The sequence below is a fragment of the Mustela erminea genome, chromosome 6 (assembly GCF_009829155.1).
Source record: "Mustela erminea isolate mMusErm1 chromosome 6, mMusErm1.Pri, whole genome shotgun sequence".
Lineage (NCBI taxonomy): Eukaryota > Metazoa > Chordata > Mammalia > Carnivora > Mustelidae > Mustela > Mustela erminea.
In genome coordinates, this window is record NC_045619.1 from 129412181 (window position 1) to 129436001 (window position 23821).

Genomic DNA, 23821 nt, shown 5'->3' on the forward strand with positions numbered 1-23821 from the left:
GTAAGGAAACTAAGACTATTTTCTTGATGATATTGTAGTCGAAAGTTGCTTATTTAGAAGGTCAGAAGTGAGAATAAATTCATATGTATTTCAAAGTCCCACGCTATATAGAATACCAAATTACTACATGATAAATGAGGAAGGGGGGAAAAAACTAAGTATACAAAGAACACGACAATAGCTATTCTGAATACAGGAAGTTCCAGAACTAAAAGGCTAATAAACCTTTTCTCCATCACTAATTTGAAATTTGTCATCTAAACTGGCAGAGACTCTCAGGAGGCAGAACAATTTTCAGAGGCCCCGTGGAGGTGTAAATAGAACGAAATCATTCTCCTCTGTCCTGCCTTAGCCTTTGACTAACCCTCCGTGTGAGATGCAGAGTTCATCAGACGCTTTGTCTCTTCTGTTGTAGATAAACTCTTCTGTTTTGTGAAAAAGAAATAATCGTAGGGGAAGATACACTACATGAACTTACCTTGCACAGGGTTTTTACTATAGTTGTTTCAAATGAACACTTATCCTCAGAGGCCCCCGAAGTGGGCTCTGTTTTTCCACGAGGCACGTACACCCCATGGTTCAGCTTCTGGAACTTTAACACAACCAAGACTCATTGAAGGCACTAGTGTAGGGAAGTAGGGAAGGACACATGCTTTGAGGTCAGAAAACCCAGGTTTTGGGGTGGGGGAGAAAGAAAGAAAATCTAAGTGCAAACCCCAATTCTATCACTATCAAACTGTGTGACCTTGTTCAAAGTGACTTTGAGTAACTGCTGTAAGCTTCAAGCCTTGATCTTTCTCATCTGCAAATAAAGATGATGGTAACAGTATCTGCTCGTTAGGTGGTTATGAGCACTAAATGAAATATACGGCATTTATTCATAGAACAAAATGTCATTAATAAATTTTAGTTATAACTATTTTCATTATTATTCTTGCCTCAGGCCCAAGCTCCCCAAATTACTTTTTGTCTATAGTGCTGTGGTCTTGAATCCCACAACAGAAACCATCAAGCTGGCCCATTAAAAGCAAAGCAGGAGAAAGTATGTTGGGGTATGTGGGGACTTTCCTCCATAGCAGCTGGTCTGTCTGGATGGTTATTAACCCAGCAAGTCCCAGAGGCAGGTCATTAGTCCTTTAGCCGACATTTAATTGAGCACCCATGACGTTATAGCCCTTGAAAAAAAGATTAACCCCAATCTTCATCCAAAGATTAACAAAAGAGCCTCTGACATTAAGAAACTCACAGACTAGTTGTAGGAAGAAGGACCTAATTATGTACATTACCATACAATGTCATGTCAGCTCCAGGGACAAGGGTGCCCATCTGTTGTGTTCACTGCTGGATCTCCAGCACTTAGAAGGGTCCCTGGCACATAGCAGGTATGCAATAAATATTTATCAAGTGAATGAAATAATAGTGGATTTTCTTTTTAAGATTTTACTTATTGGGTGCCTAGGTGGCTCAGTGGGTTAAAGCCTCTGCCTTCAGCTCAGGTCATGATCCCAGGGTCCTGGGATCGAGCCCCGCATCAGGCTCTCTGCTCAGTGGGGAGCCTGCTTCCCTCTCTCTCTCTGCCTGCCTCTCTGCCTACTTGGGATCTCTGTCTGTCAAATAAATAAATAAAAATCTTAAAAAAAGATTTTACTTATTTATTTGACAGAGAGAGACATAGAGAGAGAGGGAACACAAGCAGGGGGAGTGGGAGAGGTAGAAGCAGGCTTCCCACAGAGCGGGGAGCCTGATGAGAGGATCAATCCCAGGAACCCTGGGACCTGACCTGAGCCAAAGGCAGACACTTAACCCACTGAGCCACCCAGGTGCCCTTACGTAATGTGTTTTTGAATCATGTCACCTCAAGTGCAGGCGTAAACAGGTTTGGCAGCAAACACAGCTCACCCAGCAGGAGGGGAAGCACACAAGCCCACAAGTGAGTGCTGCTACCCATGAGCTCCGGTGTGCCATGGATCCCCGCAAATGTGTCTTACCCAGGGAAAGAAAATGCCAGTTAACCCAGTTAGTCTATTCATCAAAGATACATGAGGGAGGGGGAGACAAACCATGAGAGCTGTGGACTCTGAGAAACAAACTGAGGATTTTGGAGGGGAGGAGGGGTTCGGGGGTTGGGTGAGCCTGGTGGTGGGTATTATGGAGGCCACTTATTGCATGGAGCACTGGGTGTGGTGCATAAACACAATGAATCTTGGAACACACACACAAAAAATGAAATAAAAAAAAAAGATACATTAGGGAGAGTTTCTAGAATATCGAAAGCGTGAGTCTTCCATAAAGAACAAGTGGTGAGGATGAAGGACATGCAGGCAGAGAGAACAACACGTACAAAGGCAGGAGGCATGAGCAAACATGGCCTTTTGGCATAATTTTAAATAGCTTTTATGACTGGACCTCGAGCTGTCCATGGAAACTAGCCAAAGGTGAGGCTGGAAAAGCAGTCAGGGATACGGAGGAGGAGGGTGATTTCATGCCCATCTTTGTATATGGCAGCTCATTTTAAATGACTGTTTTTTGGCAGGTGTGACCTTTGTATTTCCTACATTTCTGCCGCTCTCCAAATTACATACGTTGTGTGCCCAGCCTTTGAAGGCACCTGTTTTTGACATCACGGCTTAGAACTAGGGATATTTTTGGAGACTTACAATTCAGGAAAGGACATGATCAGATTTTCATCTTATTAAGACAGTTCAGACAGAGCTGGGGGAGGGTGGACATGACCAGTTGGAAGGCAATTACAGAGGGCCGGAGGGGAGGAGATGATGAGTAAGTTCAAGCAATGGCAGTAGGAATAGACAGAAAGAAATGGATTTCAGAGCAGTTTTTAAGTTTGTTGGATGCACTGAGTGGAGAATAAGCAGGAATGTAGGACGACACACAGATTTCTAGCTTTATTTCCTTTGGAAAGGAGGTGATACCATTCACAAAGGTAGATAGTAGCAGAGGAGAGGAAAGGTGATGACTTGCTGAGTTTGGAGTGTCCATGGGATGAGCAGGGAGGTGTAGAGCAGGCCGGCAGAGGTGATGTGTTTCGAGTTGGTGTAAAGAAGGCAGAAGAGGAGATGTGTGGTCCATATACACTATGGAGTATTATGCCTCCATCAGAAAGGATGAATACCCAACTTTGTAGCAACTTGGACGGGACTGGAAGAGATTATGCTGAGTGAAATAAGTCAAGCAGAGAGAGTCAACTATCATATGGTTTCACTTATTTGTGGAGCATAAAAAATAACATGGAGGACAAGGGGAGATGGAGAGGGGAAGGGAGTTGAGGGAAATTGGAAGGGGAGGTGAACCATGAGAGACTATGGACTCTGAAAAACAATCTGAAGGTTTTGAAGGGGCAGGGGGTGGGAGGTTGGGGGAACCAGGTGGTGGGTATTAGGGAGGGCACGGATTGCATGGAGCACTGGGTGCGGTGCAAAAACAATGAATGCTGTTACGCTGAAAAGAAATAAAAAATTAAAAAATTAAAAAAAAAAAAAAGAAGAAGGCAGAAGAGGAAGATTCAGGACTCATCCACTGGAGAATGGTCAGAACTCTGCCTGTAGACGAGCCCCCTGTGGGGAGAGCTTAGAAAGAGACGGGACATTGGAGAACACTAACATTTGTGCAGCAAGTCTAAACGTGATGCATGGCAAGAGACCAACAGTGAGAAGAAGCCAGGGATAACATGGGATACAGTCGTGGGGACACTCAAGCCAGAGAAAGGTGTCAACGATATCCAAATCTACAGAAAGAACACTTAGGATTAGGATGGAAGGCATCCCTTTAGATTTCATCTCTAAAACGCCTTATGTGTTGGAGTAAGAGCCCTCCTTACTGTGTGACTAAATCAGATTCCAGGAGCTACGCAGTGATGGGAAGTGGAGAAATGGAGAGTTACTTTAAGCAGTCTTTCAACTGATCTCTAAAGCTAGTAGGAGACAGAGAATTCTTTCCGGTGAGACACATGGAGAGGGTTTGTTTTGTACTAAATGGAAGGAGCCAGGAGAGAGAAAAGGGATTGAAAATACACAGAAGAGAAGAGAAGGAGGAAGTGGCATCTAGAACATGGGCAGATGGAGGGTGGAGATCTCCTCTGAAGAAGAAGAAAGGAAGAGTGGACAAACGTATCTATAGCTGGGGAAGACATCAGTAGAGCTTGGCTCTCGAGGCCTCTGGTAAACTAACAGTCACATTTACCTGCTGAGAGCAGTGCAGAGAGCGGGGAGAACAGGGCAGGAGAGATTAAACACTTGTGAGGATTGAGTGAGGAACTTGCTCGTGGACACCAGTCAGGATTCTGGTGTTTCTGTGGGTTGGGCTAACTCAGGAAACTGCAGGCTTATAGGGGAGAACACTGGTAATGAACAGTGATTTTCCCTGGCAGGTTTCCAAAGCCTGACAGGAAGGCAGAGAACAGTGACTGGGGGGTCCAGGTTTGCATGTTTGCAGAGCACATGCAACAAAAGACCAAGAGGGAGAAGAGGAGTCCAAGATGGCGGAGGAGTAGGAGACCTTAGTTTCATCTGGTCCCAGGAATTCAGCTAAATAGCTTCCAAATCATTCTGAACACCTGTCAACTCAACAGGAGACATAAGAAAAGGATAGCTGTCACTCTACAAATAGAAAAGGGAGCTCACTAAGGGTTGCTCATATGATGAGCCATGAGATCCTGGCTGGATCTGGAAAGAAGCAAATCCAGGAGTTGGTTGGGAGGCTGAGAGGACAGAGTAGCTCCTCAGTCACAAGGTGTCCACAAGTAAATTTAGTCCTCAAGTTGGCAGACCTGAAGGATAAGGGCCCACTAATGGGCACCCCCCCCCCAAGATTATTTACACAGGCAGCAAAAACTATGATCATCACGTCTTTCTAGACCATTCTAGGTCAGAATTCTCCAAAGAGCCTAACAGAAACTGGTTCATCCACATATTTAACAGGATGACATTTGGTGGAGCTAGAATATGTTCTTCTTAGAGGTTTTATATACGGGCTCATGTTTAGATGAAGAAATTGATAAAGAGGTTCCCTTGTGTGTCTCAATTTACACACATAATTAGTCAATATCAGAACTCAACTCTCCTGACCATGCTACCCCAGTCTTCCACACACCATGACCTCTCTTTTGAAATTCAGAACCTACCAAAACTCAATGCTTTGTCTCCTCTGGACTGGCGGGTTGATCTTGCACCAAGAAATTAAATAAAAATAAGGGAGTGTTAAAAACTGTAGAAAGCGGCCTTTTTTGCACAAGATTGTTGACCAAGGTAAACTAGATTTTCTTCCTTTCATTCACCTGGTCAGTTTGAAAACCTTAGGGCCTATTTCAGTTCTCTCCAACATTAAGTCCTTACTTGCTTCCTTTCTTCAACTATATGTATTAAACCAATAGAGAAGATGTCCAGGGAGAGACATAGTGTAACTCAAGGAAATACAGTGATCAAAGGCATATATTCAGTGACGGGAGGTTTGCAGAGAATTAAGCCCTTCGTCCAATTTTAAGATCAGCTTCCAACATTTTTGTGAAGATAAAAAAATAAAAAATAAAATCTTGCCCTCTGCTTCTTGCCACTGCCATCCTTCTGCTTTTTGTACCCAGGAAAAGTTTGCTTTTCTAAAAATACTCAACTAGGTTTGGCGGCTCAGTCAGTTAAGGGTCTGCTTTCAGCCCACGTCATTGTCTCAGAGTCCCAGGATGGAGTCCCACATCAGGCTCCCTGGTCAGCAGGGAGTCTGCTTCTCCCTCTCCCTCTGCCTGCCACTCCCCCTGCTTGTGCTCGCTCTCTTTCTCTCTCTCTGTCAAATAAATGATTAAAAATATTTTTTTTAATTTTTTATTTTTTATAAACATATATTTTTATCCCCAGGGGTATAGGTCTGTGAATCGCCAGGTTTACACACTTTACAGCACTCACCAAAGCACATACCCTCCCCAATGTCCATAACCCCACCCCCCTTCTCCCAACCCCCCAGCAACCCTCAGTTTGTTTTGTGAGATTAAGAGTCACTTATGGTTTGTCTCCCTCCCAATCCCATCTTGTTTCATTGATTCTTCTCCTACCCACTTAAGCCCCCATGTTGCATCACCACACACACTTTATAGCACTCACCAAAGCACATACCCTCCCCAATGTCCATAACCCCACCCCCCTTCTACCAACCCCCAGCAACCCTCAGTTTGTTTTGTGAGATTAAGAGTCACTTATGGTTTGTCTCCCTCCCAATCCCATCTTGTTTCATTGATTCTTCTCCTACCCACTTAAGCCCCCATGTTGCATCACCACTTCCTCATATCAGGGAGATCATATGATAGTTGTCTTTCTCCGCTTGACTTATTTCGCTAAGCATGATACGCTCTAGTTCCATCCATGTTGTCGCAAATGGCAAGATTTCATTTCTTTTGATGGCTGCATAGTATTCCATTGTGTATATATACCACATCTTCTTGATCCATTCATCTGTTGATGGACATCTAGGTTCTTTCCATAGTTTGGCTATTGTGGACATTGCTGCTATAAACATTCGGCTGCACGTGCCCCTTTGGATCACTACATTTGTATCTTTATGGTAAATACCCAGTAGTGCAATTGCTGGGTCATAGGGCAGTTCTATTTTCAACATTAGTGCAATTGCTGGGTCATAGGACAGTTCTATTTTCAACATTGCTGTATCTATTACAGTTCTATTTTCAACATTGTTTGTATCTTTAGGGTAAATACTCAGTAGTGCAATTGTATCTATTGCAGTTCTATTTTCAACATTGTTTGTATCTTTAGGGTAAATACCCAGTAGTGCAATTGCTGGGTCATAGGGCAGTTCTATTTTCAACATTGCTGCTATAAACATTGGGGTGCACGTGCCCGTTCGGATCACTACGTTTGTATCTTTAGGGTAAATACCCAGTAGTGCAGTTGCTGGGCCATAGGGCAGTTCTATTTTCAACATTTTGAGGAACCTCCATGCTGTTTTCCAGAGCGGTTGCACCAGCTTGCATTCCCACCAACAGTGTAGGAGTCAAATTATCACTCTTCGCAGATGATATGATACTATATGTGGAAAACCCAAAAGACTCCATAAAAAATCTTTTAAAAAATACTCAACTAATTTTTTATTTTTTATTTTTTTTAGTGATGGGGGTTTTGTAGGGGGATTTCAGTGGTAAGTGTTGAAACATAATCGCTAAACTGAGAAAACAGTCCTCAAATGTACACAAACAGACTGGTCCGAATTTTTGTCAGTCTACTTGCAAGTTCTGAGAATGCCAGCAGGATCCCCTGCATTAAGTCTGGGAGTCTCTTCCTTCCCTGCACAGAGTTGTCGAGTGTCCACCAGGCTACTGAGGTGTGGAAACTTTGTGAAATACTAACCAGCCCTTTCTTCCACTTGAAGGTACCATGTTCTCTGCTACAAATGGAACGAAGAGCCCCCAGTGAGTCCCGACTCCTGTGCCGCCATTTTGGAAAAAGCTGGTCTGGATAATTGGGCTCTTGGAAAAACAAAAGTAATGTTTTCATGGAATTTTTAAGAAAAAAACAATTAACGATTGTGCTGGCTTTACTGAGCATTCTAACATTATACAGTGCTTGAAAATCTTACGGCTTTTTTGTGTTACCAAATCTCTAGCTTAAAATAGGGAGTATAGATAGAATTTATAAATCTATAAAGGTTTTCTTCAGCAAAATGAAAAACTTTGTTGTTATAAAAGTTTCTTTTAAGAAATCCAAGAAAAGTTTCTCTTGAAAATTTATCAAAAAACAAAAAAAATTTATCAAAAAAAATTCTTCATTTCAGATAGTACTAAAAACATACTGACATATTTTATTTTATTACCACCAAATATAGTCAGTAAATATTCAGAACATTTTATTTTATTACCACCAAATATAGTCAGTAAATATTCAGAATATATTAATATATATTAATATCATATAATATAGATACAGAATATATTCTGCAGAGAATCAAAATGATCTGAATTATAATTATCTAATTTTTTTTTCTTCCTAATTCTCAAATCTGCATCTGCTGTAAACTTGAAATTTATCTGGAGCAAACCATTCACCATTGTTAGTAAACTTGCCATATGTATTTGGAGATTGGTGTGTTTATGTATTGAACTTGAGACCTGAGAGATCTTAATATACTTAATCCCTTCAAGAATGAAGTAAAAAAATAATAATAAATTTTGAATATGGAAGTAAGACAGGTTGCGTCTTGGGGAAAGGATGGCTTTTCAGATACCCTCCAGCATGATAAAAGAAGGAGGGTACCAGGTCTCAGGGCTACACTAAATGTATCACTGGGGGCCAGTGGAGAAAAGAGCCAGTCTTAAGAGAGGAAGTACTGAGAGACTGAGCGCTCTAGAATAACCAGGGTCAGCCCTACCACAGACCTACAGAGAGTGAAACATACTTCCACATGAGTTGTTATCTTGGGGTGGAAGATGCCAGAGAGAATTTTCACAATATTCACGTAAGAAGTCACTCCCGTAACAATTTAAGGTATTTAAAAAATATTTCTCTTTGGCTGAATGCCCTACGTATTCAGTAATCCATATTTCCTTCAGTAATGAGTAAGGAGAGATGCTGAGCACCAAAAAGATGCGTATTTTATTTACACCATTTTCTTTTTTTTTTTAAGATTTTTTTTTTATTTGACAGAGATCACAAGTAGGCAGAGAGAGAGGAGGAAGCAGGCTCCCCACGGAGCAGAGAGCCTGATGCGGGGCTCGATCCTAGGACGCTGGGATCATGACCTGAGCCAAAGGCAGAGGCTTTAACCCCCTGAGCCACCCAGGCGCCCCTATTTACACCATTTTCTTTGAGATGATCACAATGATGAATTTCATCAGGCTGAAATCTCACGATTTATGGTCTGAAACACATGCCTGACTTCCAACGGAGTTCTAACTTGTAAAAAGGCCCTTTGCAGTTCCAGTTCTGCTTGGTATTTAAGTAGCATTTTAAAGCTATTTGTTTTTTTTCCACTTCACCTTTTCCAACTCATTAAGACGGATAAAAGTATTCAATACAGAAACATTTCTAACGCTGTGCAAAATAAATGAAGAAATAAAAGGATGACCTTTTTAAACAGATTGAATTTTAAATCAATTGTCAACAGTAGAATGGACTAAATATATTAACACGTAGAGTCCCATAGAAATTAAAACTGGATTCCATCAGAACCTATAATGCTAGACTGTTTGCCTGTGATGCCAAGGTTTCAAGTAATGGAACTAGCTTCCCGTGTTTCCAGTTCTCACGACTCAGCTCTTACTTTTGAATTGAAGTAAATCTCTTAGTGTGTTCCATCGACTCTCTCTTAGGTGACTTTTATTAGTAGATATATTAAAAGAAAAAACATCTTCGTATTTCCTGGAGGAGGAAGAAAACGCTTAAATGAGAACCATTCCAGGCCTCTGGCTCCTGTATTTATTTCCCTGATTCATTTTGGTTATACAGTGATTGAAAAAATCAGCCCTCCTTTCTCGATGGTGGCCACTGGTCTGGTGAGAATGTTATTAATTGCGTCTGGGGCCATGGATCCGCCTTATTCCCCTTGTGAGCCCCTGAGGGACCGCCCCCCTGCCTTATTCACCTCTGTATCCCCAGCAGATGAGTACATAACAGCAGGTCTCAATAAAGGTTTGAAGGATGAATCACTATACCTGTAAGTGTCCTCTATCTTGCAACTAGGTTTGTAAGATTTTTTAACTTTGGGAAATACAGTTTTTAAGAAACGCAAAAATTAGCTTTGCTCCAAATATATGATGCTAAAACTTCAGTCAAAGAGCTGAACACCCTCCATGCTTACTAGCCCATTCCACAAAACCTGTTTCAAATAACCGTACAATTGCTAGACAGTATTCCTTCTCCAACAGAGATTTCCTTCAAGAATAGAAATCCATAACGTTATAGCAAAATCCAGGCCAAAGTAGCGAAAGGCAGTGATGTCCAAAATCTAAAAAGAGTCAGAATACAGTCTGTTCTGCAAAGCGTAGCACATGACATGTTCACATTTGTGTGTCATTGATTTTATTTGTATTTTATTTTAATTCTTCTAAGGTATTCCTGAAATATTACCATGTGGAACAGTTAAATTTAATGCGAAAGGAAGCCATTGACAAGCTTATTTTGATTCAAGCCTGTGTCAGAGGATTCTTGGATTCAAGAAGATACCAAAAAATACAGGAGAAAAGGAAAGGGAGTGCTATAGTAATACAGTCAGGTAATCACTTAGGTGGTCTCCCGATGTAACAAAACGTAATGTTACATTTGGGGATGGACATAAAATCTAATCATATATACAAACCTCCATTTTTACGTAGCTTTTGTGTTTCATTCCAGACTCTGTCATGTTGATATTTTCTCTACGCCACATCTAAATCAGATTGTTTTCGTGATGGGCACTTTTAATATTTGAAGGCTTTGTTTTAAGATAAAATAATTCAATTTTTCAATTTTCTGTCAGGCATCAGTGAAACACAGTTGACCTATTGTGCAAGATACAACAAGTGATCGAATTAATTACAAATTACAGGAATCATATTATTACATCCCTTGGACAATAATATTTTTCCTACTTTATTCCAAAGGTTACACTTGCCCTAATTTTTGACCACTTGATTAAATCTCATTTTGTTAAAGGTCATCCATTTCTTTCTGTTAACTCTAGGGAAATAATATTTATAATCTTACTTCACATGTTTTTATTAAAATGTTTCAGTGGGCTTTAGATTTCACTTTCCATTTTTCCTAGGAGAAACTAACCATAGAGCCTGGCATGGTTTAATACAGTAAATATTGGACTTCCATAGTAAAAATTAAAAAAAAAAATATATGGTTTTTCCATAGTAAAAACCGTATTTTATTCTGCAGCCTGATACACACTCCTACTACAAGTGAGGCACTCTGATGTTTTCTATTCTGGTTTATTTCACTTCATTTTTAGACACGAGGTTTGGCCCACTAAATCAATTCTCTAATCCACCATGGATTTGCAGCCTGCCTTCTGGAAAATATGGACATGGCGGGCAGAATCGTTGACTAACATTTGAAAGATTCATGTTCTAGTCGCAGGTCTGTCCGTTCATAATGGTTCATGTCTTTGGGGATTTTAAAACCCTTAACTTCTCACTGAAACATCAAAATGCAAATCCCTATAATTTGGGGTCAAATTCTTTATCCTCAATTCCAAAACTTGTAAAACACTAAAGAAAAAGTTTATCATACCTCATCTAGCAGTGAAACATGACCTAATATTTATAGCCCTTTATTCATCGCCCGTGGTAAAATACAGTTTTCCCGGAGAAAGAATCATGGTTTTAATTATGGAATGCTTCGCTGGCATGGGGAACGTTACAGAATGTATATTATTTGCTTTGAATTACCTTTATAAAATAAAAAATTTTAAATCTGAATTCTGAAATGTATCTGGCTCCAAGGATAATTGCCCAAAAAGTCCAAAACATCACACTTAGATAGGGACTTTCTCCCATAAATAGCCAAAGTAGTTATCAGCAGATTTTAAGCAAATGAATACATTTTGTCTTTCTCATCAGCTTAGCCAATCTCTTTCATTTCAGTTTCATCCCCAGACTCCCCTTAATACAAAAGGTGCCTTAGTTATGTTCTTACTATAGCTTGTCATCTAGAAGAATCTAGTTAATGAACAATACTTTTTATGAACAGTATTTTCAATGAACATGTTCTATTTGGAGTCTTTAATTTTCCTCTTTGACACTAATGGTCAAAAAAAAAAAGTGTTTCTATTACTTGAGTAATGTGTCTTTGTCTTTATTCTAATCAGCACTGCTCCCCACCTTATGTGTTTCAGCTGCAAGAGGACATCTAGTCAGGAAACAAAGAAAAGAAAATGTTAACATGAAAAACACAGCAGTAACAACCATTCAAACCTATGGTGAGGAATTTGACTACAAGAAAAACTTTGAAAATAAAAGGTATAATGATGTTCATTCTTATGCCATTTTGACATTCTACATTTTTTCCAAATCTGTGAAGTCAATATAAAGTTCACAGTCTTTCTTTCACCTAATCACGTCCGAATACCGAACCATTAAATGTCAGTGAACACCCAGTGGCCGCTCTTGTGTTCTTCATCCTATTGGGAAGTTCACTGGCATTTCTCCCTGATGACCGCCCTTTCCTTCCACAGCTTTTCTCTTCCTAGGCTTCTGCCAGACTTCTCTCTACATTTCTGCTCCTAATTCTAAGTATCCTTTGCTCATTCCTCCTCTTCTCCCCATATTTAAATCCTCCTCCTTCACATCTAAATATCCTCATCTCTGGGCTCTCTCATTCATTCCCATGGCCCAAATATCCAATATGCCATTAATTCCTAAACCGTAATCCAATCTTCAAAACATGGCCCTGGGCTCTTTCTTCTCTTGAACCTCCATATCATATTTCTAAGTGCGTATTAGTAGATCCACCCGAATTCATTCGTACAGAAGGCTTTATGCTAAGCTGTGGGGACACATAGATAATTAAGTCAAAACCCTGGTCCTAAAAGTTGCTCACAGAGTCATGGAAAAGAAATATAACCAATAAGTGCATGATTCTAGAAACACGCGTTAACTCTACTGTAAAGATATGCAAAGGGTACAGTAGGGACATGGAGGGTCTCAGTGGGGATTCAGGGGAAGGGATATAAATATGTAGATTTTGCCTCATTGATAAACCTTGAATTGATCGAAAGATGCCTATGTTGTATCTCTCTATAAGAGACAGAGGTCATTCCAGCCCCAATCCCAGGCCCCTTGTCTTTTTTTTTTTTTTTTTTCCGAATTTACTGGGATTGAATTGGCATGTAACATTGGGTCAGTTTAAGGTGTACAACATGATGATTTGATGCATGTATATACTATAAAATAATTACCACAGTGAAGTTAGTTAACATTTCCCTCACCTCGGTAGTTACAACTGTGTGTGGTAAGAACACCTCCCTTAGCAACTTTCAAGTTCATTATACAGGATCATCAAGAGCCACCACGCTGTACGCTAGATCCCAAGAACTAGTTCATCTTTTTAAAAATTTCCACTCCACTGAGGTATTTACATAGAAAATTTATGGTTTACATATAAAATTATAAATTATTTACATATAAAATTATATTTAAAGTGTGCATCATGATGATTTCATATACATATACACTGTGGCAGGATTTCCCCATTTAATTCATTACTGCATCCATCACCTTACATAGTTCTCTTTGATGCTTTTTTGGTGAGAACATTTCAGCTGTACTCCCTTAGCAAAATTCAGTTCTACTGAACAGTGATTACTCCTACTCATCAAATAGCTGGAAGGCTCTATCCTTTTACCAAACTCTCCCTTTTTCCCCCACTTAACCCTTTCATAGCCAAAACTCTGTTTCTTTTTGTGTGTGTTTTTTGTTTGTTTGTTTGTTTGTTTGTTTTTCAGATTCCACACGTAAGTGATACCATGCAGTATTTTTCTTCCCTGTCTGGTTTATTTCATCCATGTTATCAAGAAAGACGGGATTTCCTTCTTTCTCGTAGCTGAATAATATTCCGTTGTATACATATACCATAACTTCTTTATCCATTCATCCATTAATGGACACTTGGGTTATTTCCAGCTCTTGGTTTTTGTGAGAAATACTGCAATGAACATGGAAGTTCAGAGATCTCTTTGAGATCATTGTTTGTTTCCTTTGGATATAGTGCCGGAAGTCGGATTGCTGGTATTGCTATTTAGTTTTTTTGAGGAACCTCCATATTGTTTCCTGTAATGGCACCAGTGTACATTCCCACTGACATACAGCATTCTCATTGCATAAGCACTCTCTTTTCTTCACATTTTCACCAGTACGTGTTTTCTTTTGTGTTTTATGATAATAGCCATTCTCACAGGTATGAGGTGACATCTCATCAAGATTTTGATTTGTATTTTCCTGGGCTATTAGTAATGTTGAGCCCCTTTTCATGCACCTGGTGGCCATTTTCATATCTTCTTTGAATAACATCTGCTCAGATCCTCTACCTATGTTTAAATCAGGTTTTTTTTTGCTGTTGAGTTGCATGAGTTCTTTATATACTTTGGATATTAACCCTTTATCAGATATATGAGTTGCACATATTTTCTCCCATTCAGTAAGTTACCTTTTCATTTTATTGATAGCTTCCTGTGGTGCACAGAAGCTTTTTCTTTTTGTTTTGTTTTGTTTTGTTTTGTTTGTTTGGGGGTTTTTTTTGTTTTGTTTTTTGTTTTTAGCTTTTTCATTTTATGTAGTCCCACTTGTTCTTTTTTACTTTTGTTGCCTTTGCTTTTGGCATCAAATCCAAAAAAAAAAAAAAAACAACAACAAACAAAACCATTACCAAGACCAGAGTTAAGGAACTTACTGCCTACATTTTCTTCTAGGAGTTATAGGATTTCAGGTCTTATGTTCAAGTCTTTAATCCATTTTGAGTTAGTTTTTATAGTAGTGTAAGACAGGAGTCCGGTTTCGTTATTTTGCATGTGGCTGTCTAATTTCCCAAAACCATTTATTGAATAGACCATTCTATCTTCATTGTACATTCTTAGCTCCTTTGTCATAAATTAATTGACCATAAATGCTTACACGTGTTTACTTTGGGCTTTCTATTCTGTTCCATTGGTCTATGAGTCTGTTTTTAGGGCAGTACCACATTGTTTTGATTATTATAGCTTTGTGATATAGTTTGCTTATCTTTTTCTCATTACTTGTATTCTGACTAATATAAGCATTCTCTGGGGGTATTTTGAAGGTATTCAGAATACTAGCATAGTATTCAAAGTATTCATAGTATTCAAAATACTAGCGTAGCCACTCATTGAAATGATGGGTTCTTGGTACCCCACCTAGTTCTCTGTCCCTGGCAGAGTAATAGAGACTCTACTGTGCCTCCCACATAAACCTAAAGATGCTATCATAGGCCTAGGAAGTAGCCAATGGGATCAGGAAATTTGAGTTCCAGTAACTTTTTCCAAGTTCAGGTTTAAGACAGGTCCTTATGTTCAAACAGACTGCAAAAGACCAAAACTCTTCCATGGCTTTCCTGAGCTAAAATTGAAAAGTTTTTGGCAAAACTCCCCCAAGTAGCATGTAAGGTTATGACTTTTTCACTGTACCTTAGCACACTTTTTATGGCCATATTGCTCTTGTGAGGGTTTTGTCCTCACCAAAAGAAAAGAAAAAAAAAATGTGGCTTTAAAAAAAAAAAAAAAAAGGCTGTCGATAAGATGTTATCTTCAAGGTAAGGGAAAATCATTTTGGAAGAATATTGGTAAAGTAACAGCTGTGCACTTTTGGTCAGCATATTACATGATCATGAACTGTAGCGGGAACATTGCTTCCCTTAATTTTGTACGATACTTCCTGTGATCAGCAGACTTCACGCTTATACAGCACGTTAGCCTAGTGAACACACCCGGCTTGCTAGTTTCAAGTTTAGGCACATTTTCCACAACTTCTCCTCCCTGTAGGTGCTTCCTTTTGAAAAAGACACATCTTGAAGTGATTAAATTCCTAGAATTTTGATGCCTTGGGTGAAAATACGCTAGGATATTTCTCACCCGAAGTTGAAACTGGTTTTATCATTAATCTGAGCGACCACCAACTTCTGCTGCCAGAGAGAACGTTTAGGAAGGACTTGATTAATGTGACTTGAGAAGTTTTTACTTTGAGCTTGTTTTACCCCCCTTGGACTGTAGTCCCAACACCATGGTAGTGTGTAGCTATTGCCAGAAGTGGTGAATAATTTCCAGTTCAGTATCTTATACTCAGATGCAGTCTGTTTCTCCCAGGGAATCTTCTGCGAAGAAACAGACAGAAAATGCAGTCTCTACTAATGAAATAATCATTCCAGCTCCAAACCATAAAGGAAGTACATCTGTAGTGAAGACTTCTACTTTCAAAGCTGAAGAGGAAGGCACTCGGGCCATTGAAAATAACAACAGAAAATATCAAACTGAGAACAAAATGAATAACATGTTTGGGGAAGAGGCTAAGCGAGAACCACAGCTGGTCGGAGACCCTTGGACAGAAGGACACCCCAAAAAGAAGTGCATGAGAGACCCGGAAGAGAACAGTAAGATAAGGAGAGTGGAGACGGAGGACTCTGTGATTCAGAATTACTACCAGAGGTATGCAGAGGAAAGGAATTTTGAAGAATCCAAAGCAATATATCTAGAAAGGAAGGCCCTGTCAGAAAGGCCAAGCTCCCCACGACTTTGGTCAGTGGAAAATGAGACAAAGCAGCCTTCTTTTAAAAAAACGTTGGAACCTAGTCTTAGCCAAAAGTCAGTCCACCAAAACGCAGATAGCAAGGAAAAGGAAAAGAAGACATCAGTGGTCACCCAGAAAGCACCAACATGCAGCCATCTGAGACCGGGGATGGCCCAAGAGAGACAGTCCGAAGCAGCAGTCCAAGTGCAGGAAGAAGATAGAGCAGCCGTGTTCATTCAGAGCAAATTCCGGGGCTACAAGAGAAGGCAGCAAGTAAGGAAGGACAGGACGTCTTCTCTTAAAAATCAAAAGATTGTTGCGACACCAACCGAAGTAGCAAGAAATACTCACGATCTGTATTCCTGTCCCACAAAACATGAGGAATCCTGTAATTTCAGGACAAAGAATGACAAAGACCCGAAAGCAGTTTTAGAGAAAGAAGCATGTGATTTGGCCATCTTTTCAAAACAGGTATGTAAATAGATTTACTAGGAGAAATCTCAGGGAACCACATAGTAACTGAAGTAAACCTACAGCTCATGAGTAACTGATATTGTTTCATCTGTTTTTATGAAACTGCAAACCTCTTTTGTAATGCCTCAAGGGTTTTGCTATTCAAATAGCCATAATTTTTTTTACAACAATGTGTCATAAGAAATAATGTAAGATATGACAGAAATCTTGTATAGTAAAGAGACCAGCTAACTAAAATGTTGGCATTTGAAAATGCAAATTTCCATATCTGAGATCTTTCATTAGAGCCAAAGAAAAAAAAGTTTTACAAATCCTCTGAAGTCTATGCTTTTTCTGCCCCAAATTTTGAGTAGACCTCACTAGGTTTCAAAATTAGGCATAGCCATACTGAGACATATGTGCAATGAAGATGAAACTCTACGTGTTACACCATGACAATGAGGCCATAGAGAAAACCCACAAAGAAAGATTCCCTGTTGGAGAATATCTGTGCCATGAGTAGGCATGTTTCAGCTGTTTCTAGAAGGGGGCAGATGGCTTCAGGGCTTCTCATGGGTTGTGTATGGAACGTTAATAATCAGTGCTCTGGAGGGAGACCACAGCGAGCAGCTCCTGGAAATGCCGATTCCAGATCTTGCTTTCTGCCTAGGTGTTCAACCTTCCATAAATCACTTTGTGCGTGGGCACCTTTATTTTTTCTTATGTAAAGTGAAGGATTTTAACTAGATGACCTCTAAAATGCACATTATAAGTTAATATGCATTGCCAGAATAGTCAATAGCATATAAAATCATGGCAGAAATATCATTAGGGACACCTGGGTGGCTCAGTTACGCATCCAACTCTTGATCTCAGCTCAGGTCTTGATCTCAGCATTGTGAGATCGAGCCCTGCATCAGGGTCCATGCTGGGCATGGAACGTACTTTTAAAAAGGAAGGGAGGGATGGAGGGTTAGAGGGACGGAGGGATGGATCTCATCATGAGTTAGATCAAAGAGGGAGTGCCTAAGACTCATGGACCCTGAACTCTGCATTTTGTCCTGACAGTGAGCCCATACCAAAACGCCATAGCTGCTCCTGGACCCCTCTTTCATGTTAGAGGTGTGGCCCAAACATCTCTCAATGTCTGGCTGTTCCTACAGCTCTGCCAGTGCCCTCCTGTTCTATTTTTTTTAAGTACATGGAAATAGAGAGTTTAATACACATACGGTCTTTCTTTTCCTTGGTGCGTATGTTTTCTCCCCCTAAACACCAGATTGGAGATTCAAATCCTGACCTACTGTGTGTCAGGGATGCGGAGGAGATGTAGAATTTCCAAGCTGTCTCCCTGGCGCTGGCTAATAATGCCCCAGGAGTAGCTTCAGTGCTCCACGGGGACGAAGCTAGAGGCAAAAAAGCAGGAGCCCCACTTGCGGCCCAGCAGCACCGCTGTGTAACAGAGCCCGGGGGCAGACCAGACAGAGGCAGAGGGGCCAGGTGGCAGGAGAGTGGCCTGAAGTCAGACTGAGAACACTGGAGAGGAAAAGACAGGGTTAACACACTCCAAGGCAAAAGAGGGTTTCTACAGGCAAAATTGCTGCGGAGGGACAGGGACAGGAGCCTGGTCTCAGGAACCCCGGGAGGAGCTGATCAGGATGGAACACTTCGAGTAGCATGACACGTTTGGCAGTTTTAAATGGAAAATGTGAGACGCGCAAGTAGCACGAAGCGGGAGGAGGCTTGGCCAGGCGAGGACTTTTCCAGACCTTGGGTTTTCAGACCAGGGTCAGGGTGGGTTCTGGAGAAGAGTCTGGGGGACTGTCAGTCAGGCATTTCCCAGCCCCCAGGGTACCTGTGGAGCCCTGTGAATTCTTTTCCTTGATTTAATCTGACACATGACCTTCTTTTTAGATATCAAAGTTATCTGAAGAATATTTCATTCTGCAGAAAAAACTGAATGAAATGATTTTGTCACAGCAACTGAAGCCTCTCTATCTGGGTAACTGTCCTCATAAGCCACTTAATAGACGAGTTTCTTCTCAGCAGTGCCTCTCAGGTAAAAATCAGTAGAGTTAGAACCTCCTGACGGGAAAGGCTGTGCCAGATACTTTGTTTATTGTTTCTGATCTTTATTCTCTGGCAGCTTTGAGGTAACTAATGTTCTGTTTCGGGGAGAACCTTCATTTCATTCCATTTCTCATAAATAGATAAAAACCTTTCCAGAATATTCCACATACTTCCTATTTTCTCTGACTTCATTCTCTCTTTTTCTTTTTTCCCTTTATATGCACTTTAACTAGAACTTGGCATATGATACCAGAAGGGAGTTGAAAGGGATGGAGTTTGGGGGAGTGGGGCAGGGTGTAGGTTTGATAGAGGGAGCAAGAAATAAAATATATCCATTCCTTTTGTCAATGTCTACAACCTTAAGTAGAGTATGGAAGGTTCAAATCTCCATTCAGTTGTACAAACCCAAATGCATTATTACATTTTCTTCTGGTCAACCTAAGTCACCCTCTGCTCCCATTTCACCAAACTGGTAGGGGATTAAGACTCAGTATTTATCAGACCTTCCACTCTCCAAGACCGTGCAAAGGCCCTGTGGCATTATATACCCACCCAAGGATCAGGTCAAGTTTGAGGTCACTAGTTATTTACCCACAGAGTTACTGTTGGGACACCCATCTCTTCACTGGCCTCATGACCCCTTCAAGTCAGGAGCTCCTGCTCCTCTACCTGGAAACTGCAGGAGGCTCCCGGAAACGGTTAGGTTAGGAGTCTCACCTGGTCCACACATGCTCCGAGTAGCCATCACCTCTGAAGCCTTATCACCACCGCTGCTGACCTCTGCCTGGGAGAATCTCTATTTCTTATCCCTCACATTCTTGGGAGGCTTCACACTCGCTCAGCACCTTCCTCCCCTACCTGGAAATGCTGCTCACCTTCCGCAGCTTCTGTGAAAATCCCTTAGGCAGGAAAATACGAAGATGAGCCTGACTATTGGTCCGATAGGGGAGGAAGGGAAAATATCTTAATGTTTCAATTAGTTATGCTGTCACACTATTTTCAAGTCAAAAGCTTTTAAAAAAAGCTTTTAAAAAAAAAAAAAAAGTGGCTCTCTGGCACTTTCTCGCCACTGCTCTCAGGCACTGGCCCAGAACCCCTTGCTGTTAAGAAACAACACGTTGGAGCCCAGATGTCCATTGGTTTGATGGCCTCCTGTGACGCATGCGCAGATGGTCTGCTGATAGAGGGGGAAGGCGGGGACTTTGGCTTCCCTCTTGGTTATATGTGCCGCAGGCCTGGTGAGTGCAGAGCAGTGAGGGGCTGGTGGTGTCGGGGAAGCAAGGGGTGCCAGGCAGGGCTCCCTGTGTAAGCAGCTCAGCCCTGTGCTTAAGGGGAAAGGAGGGGTGAGGCAGGGAGGTGGCTTCCTAGGGACGGGCAGATCGGGAGGGAGGAGAGCCTACTGGTGTTTCGTTATGACTTACACTTTTAAACATCTCAGGGACTCCGTGTGTGTGTGTGTGTGTGTGTGTGTTTAATAAAAATTGTGTATATTTAAGGTGTGCCACTTGATGATTTGATACACAATACACACAGCGAAATGATTACTACAGTCAAGCTACTTCACATACCTTCTCTTCCCACAGTTACCACTGGGTGTGTGTATGACGTGAGTGCCCAAGATGTATTCTCTTAGCCAATTTCCAGTATTGAGTACAGTATGATAAACTATAATCCTCATGCTCTGTGTGAGATCTCTAGACTTCGTGATCGTACGGAACTGCAACCATGCACCCTATAACCAACACCTCATATCCTCCCACCTCCCGATGGCTGCTAACCACAGTTGTGCTCTCCGCTTCCGTGCATTTGATTTTTTTTTTTTTTTGGTTCTACATACAAGATAATGCATTTTTTTTCTTTCTGTGTTTCATGTATTTCACCTAGCCTAATATCTTCCTGATTTACTCATACTGTCCCAAATGGCAAGACTCCTTTCTCATCGCTGAATAATACTCCATTGTGTACGTGGGTGCGGGCACGCTGTGTCTTCTTTATTCACCTGTTGGTGGACACTTTGGTTGTTTTCATGTCTTGGCTATTGTGATTAATGCTGCTGTGAACATGGGAGCATAGATATCTCTTCGAAGTACTGATTTTGCTTCCTTTGGTTACCCAGACGTGAGATTGCTGGGTCGGAGGGTAGTTCTAGTTTTCTTTTTCTGAGGAACCTCCTTATTGTTTTCCAGACTGGCCACACCAGTTTGCATTCCCACCGTGTATAAGTGTCCCCTTTCTCCACATCCTCGCCACAGTTGTTTCTCTTGCCTTCTTGATAATATGCCTCCCAGCAGATGTTGAAATGATATCACATTGGGATTTTGATCTGTATTTTCTGCATGATGAGTGATATTGAACTCCTTTTCATTTACTGTTGGCCATTGGTATGTCTTCTTTGGAATAATGCCACTTTGGGTCATTTGCCAAATTTTAAACTGGGGTTGCTTGTCTTCTTGCTGTTGAGTTGTGTGAGTTCCCTATATATATTGGATATTAATTGTTTATCTGATATTCACTCTTTACCTGATAGATGGCTTGCAAATACCTTCCCCTATCCCATACACTGCCTTTTTATTTTGTTGATGGTTTCCTTTGCCAAGCAGAAGCTTTTTGGATAGTTTCTTAAGCTTTGAGTGTCATATCCAAAAAACTATTGCCAAAGCCAATGTCAATGAGCTTGTTCCCTTTATCTTATTCTAGGATTTTTATGGCTTCAGGTTTCATGTTTAAGTCCTTAATCCATTTTGAGGGGCTTTTTTTTTGCAATGTCAGAGGAGTCCAGTTTTCTTTTTTTTGCCAGTGGATATCCAGTTTCCCCAGGACCATCTGTTGAAGGAACTATCTTTTCCCCTTGTGTCTTCTGGGTGCCCCTGTCAAAAATTAGTTGACCATATATGCTTGGGTTCATTTCTGTGTTCTCTATTCTGTTCCATTGATCTTGGTGTCTGTTTTCATGCCAACATCCTACTCTCTTGGTTACTTTAACTTCATAATATAGCTTGAAATCAGGAAGCATGATGCTTCCAACTCTGTTTTTCTCTCTCAGAATTCTCTGCTGAGGACTTTGGAGAGAACTAAAGCAGAAGAATATTATAAGAAAGTTGATCATTCACTTTATTCTTCAATCTGACATTTTTTAAATGGACCTAAGAAAAATGCCAGGAATAAAATTTCAGTTTATGTGGAAAGGATTGTAATTCAGGACATTTCTTTAACTTCAGGTTTAGAGGAGAGAGAGCCTTTTGTTCTATAGAGAGAGGTTGCATACTCTCTGACACTTTTTTAAGGTGAACTTGGCAAACATCTGAGTTATCCTGTGTCCCAGAGAACAGCAGGGGAAGAGCCCACAAGAGACTGTGAAGTAGCCTAAAGACACAGAAGGATCTGGGTGGACCCGACAACCCAGAACCAAGGAGAAAGGGAAGATGTTGGCAGAAGTAGTAGATGCTAGTGACCAGAGACTAGAGAGCAGTTACTCTCAGCAGATGCCAGTGAAAGTCTGAGATGTAGCTACAGAGCGGAAGGACTAACTTCATTGATGCTGTGAGGCTGCAAAAGCACCCCCCCACCCCACTCCCAACTTTGATGTGGCCCTGAGGAGAAAAGAGGAGGGTCAGAAACCCCAAATGACTAAGTTTACTCAGAAGACACTAAGTAAATTAAAAGAGACTGAGTTTAACTCAGACTAATTAAAAATAGTGAAACACTTGGGGTTCCTGGATGGCTCAGTCGGTTGAGTAACCAACTTATGATTTCGGCTCAGGTCATAATCTCAAGGTTCATGGGATCCAGCCCCCGCCCCGCATCAGCCCTGCACTCAGCAGGGAGCCTGCTTGAGAGTCTCTATCTCTGCCCCTCCCCCATTCGCGCACATGCACTCCCTCAAAGAAATAAGTAAATCTTTTAAAAAATAATAATAATATAACACTAGAAAATGGAAATGAGCACTAAAGGGTAAAAATTAAGTCTAGTTTTAGGAAAATCAGATTGCATTTTTGTACATCTGAATTGTTGTACACCGAAAACTCAACCCTGCAATAGACAACTGCATTTTTGAAAGATCATTCCTATTGAGTTGTAGGGATAGCATTTGATGGCACAAAGGATACATGTGGAAGGCCAGCAAGAGATGATGGTGGTTTGGATGCAGTGGTGGCTGAGGGGGTGACTGTTAGAGGCCAAGTTTTGTCGATAGAAGACCTGCTAGCTAGGCAGGTGGATAAGTATGTGGCTACGGAAGCCACAAGATCATTCAGGAAGTCACTGACTGCGAGAAGAGAAGGGAGCCTAGAGTAAGAGTTCAGACCCATACAGATCAGGGAGAGAGGAACGAGCAAAGAGGAGCAACTGGGGAGGTGGGAAGAACATGGGGGGTCCCAATACCCTAGAAGGTCCATGAAGAAGATTTTTGGGGTGTCATGTAGAGTGATGTTGACAGAGTCAATTAAGAAGAGAATTGTAAACTATCCGTTGAACTTCCTATGCATTGACAACTACTTACTAAATTCACAGAGTTTTTTTAATGATACAGAATAGATACAAATGGAAAAGGGGATGCAAATAATCATTGTGCTACATTTGGGGAAATTTCACCCACAACATCTTCTAGGCTTTACCATTGGAGAGAATCTATATTCATGTACTTTAAAGATCGATGCAACTTTTTAAAAAATTTCTTGAATTGTTTGTGAAATTTTATGGCAAATATAGTTTGAAGAATTCCAACTAGGGGGTGCCTGGTGGCTCGGTCAGTTAAGCATCTGCCTTCAGCTCAGGTCGTGATCCCAGAGTCCTGGGATAGGGTCCTGGGTTCCTTGCTCAGTGGGGAGCCTGTTTCTCCCTCTGCCTGTCATACCCCATGCTTGTGCTCTCCCTCCCTCTCTCTCTCTCTCTTTGAAAATAAATAAAATCTTTAAAAAAAAAAAAAAGGAACAGAAAAGAATTCCAACTGCTATCACAAATTGGGCCAGGTTTTGCTTTGTCAGTTGTCAATATTCAATCCCTGCCCTGGTTCTAGATCCATCACTGTACCTTTACATGTGCTTTTCTTACTTCAGAAGAGGCAAACTTAAGTCT

The 23821-nt window shown here is 41.0% G+C and overlaps 1 protein-coding gene across 6 annotated transcripts in view; it reads left to right on the forward strand.

The window, feature by feature from the left end:
- MYO3A (myosin IIIA) overlaps positions 1 to 23821 on the forward strand; it is a 232247-nt gene that overhangs the window by 176417 nt on the left and 32009 nt on the right. For all 6 annotated transcript variants that reach the window (XM_032349656.1, XM_032349658.1, XM_032349659.1 and 3 more), the window contains 5 exons: positions 7384 to 7495; positions 10059 to 10221; positions 11830 to 11953; positions 15808 to 16699; positions 18593 to 18737. In XM_032349656.1, coding sequence (XP_032205547.1) covers positions 7384 to 7495; positions 10059 to 10221; positions 11830 to 11953; positions 15808 to 16699; positions 18593 to 18737 — 1436 coding nt within the window. The remainder of the gene's footprint in view (positions 1 to 7383; positions 7496 to 10058; positions 10222 to 11829; positions 11954 to 15807; positions 16700 to 18592; positions 18738 to 23821) is intronic.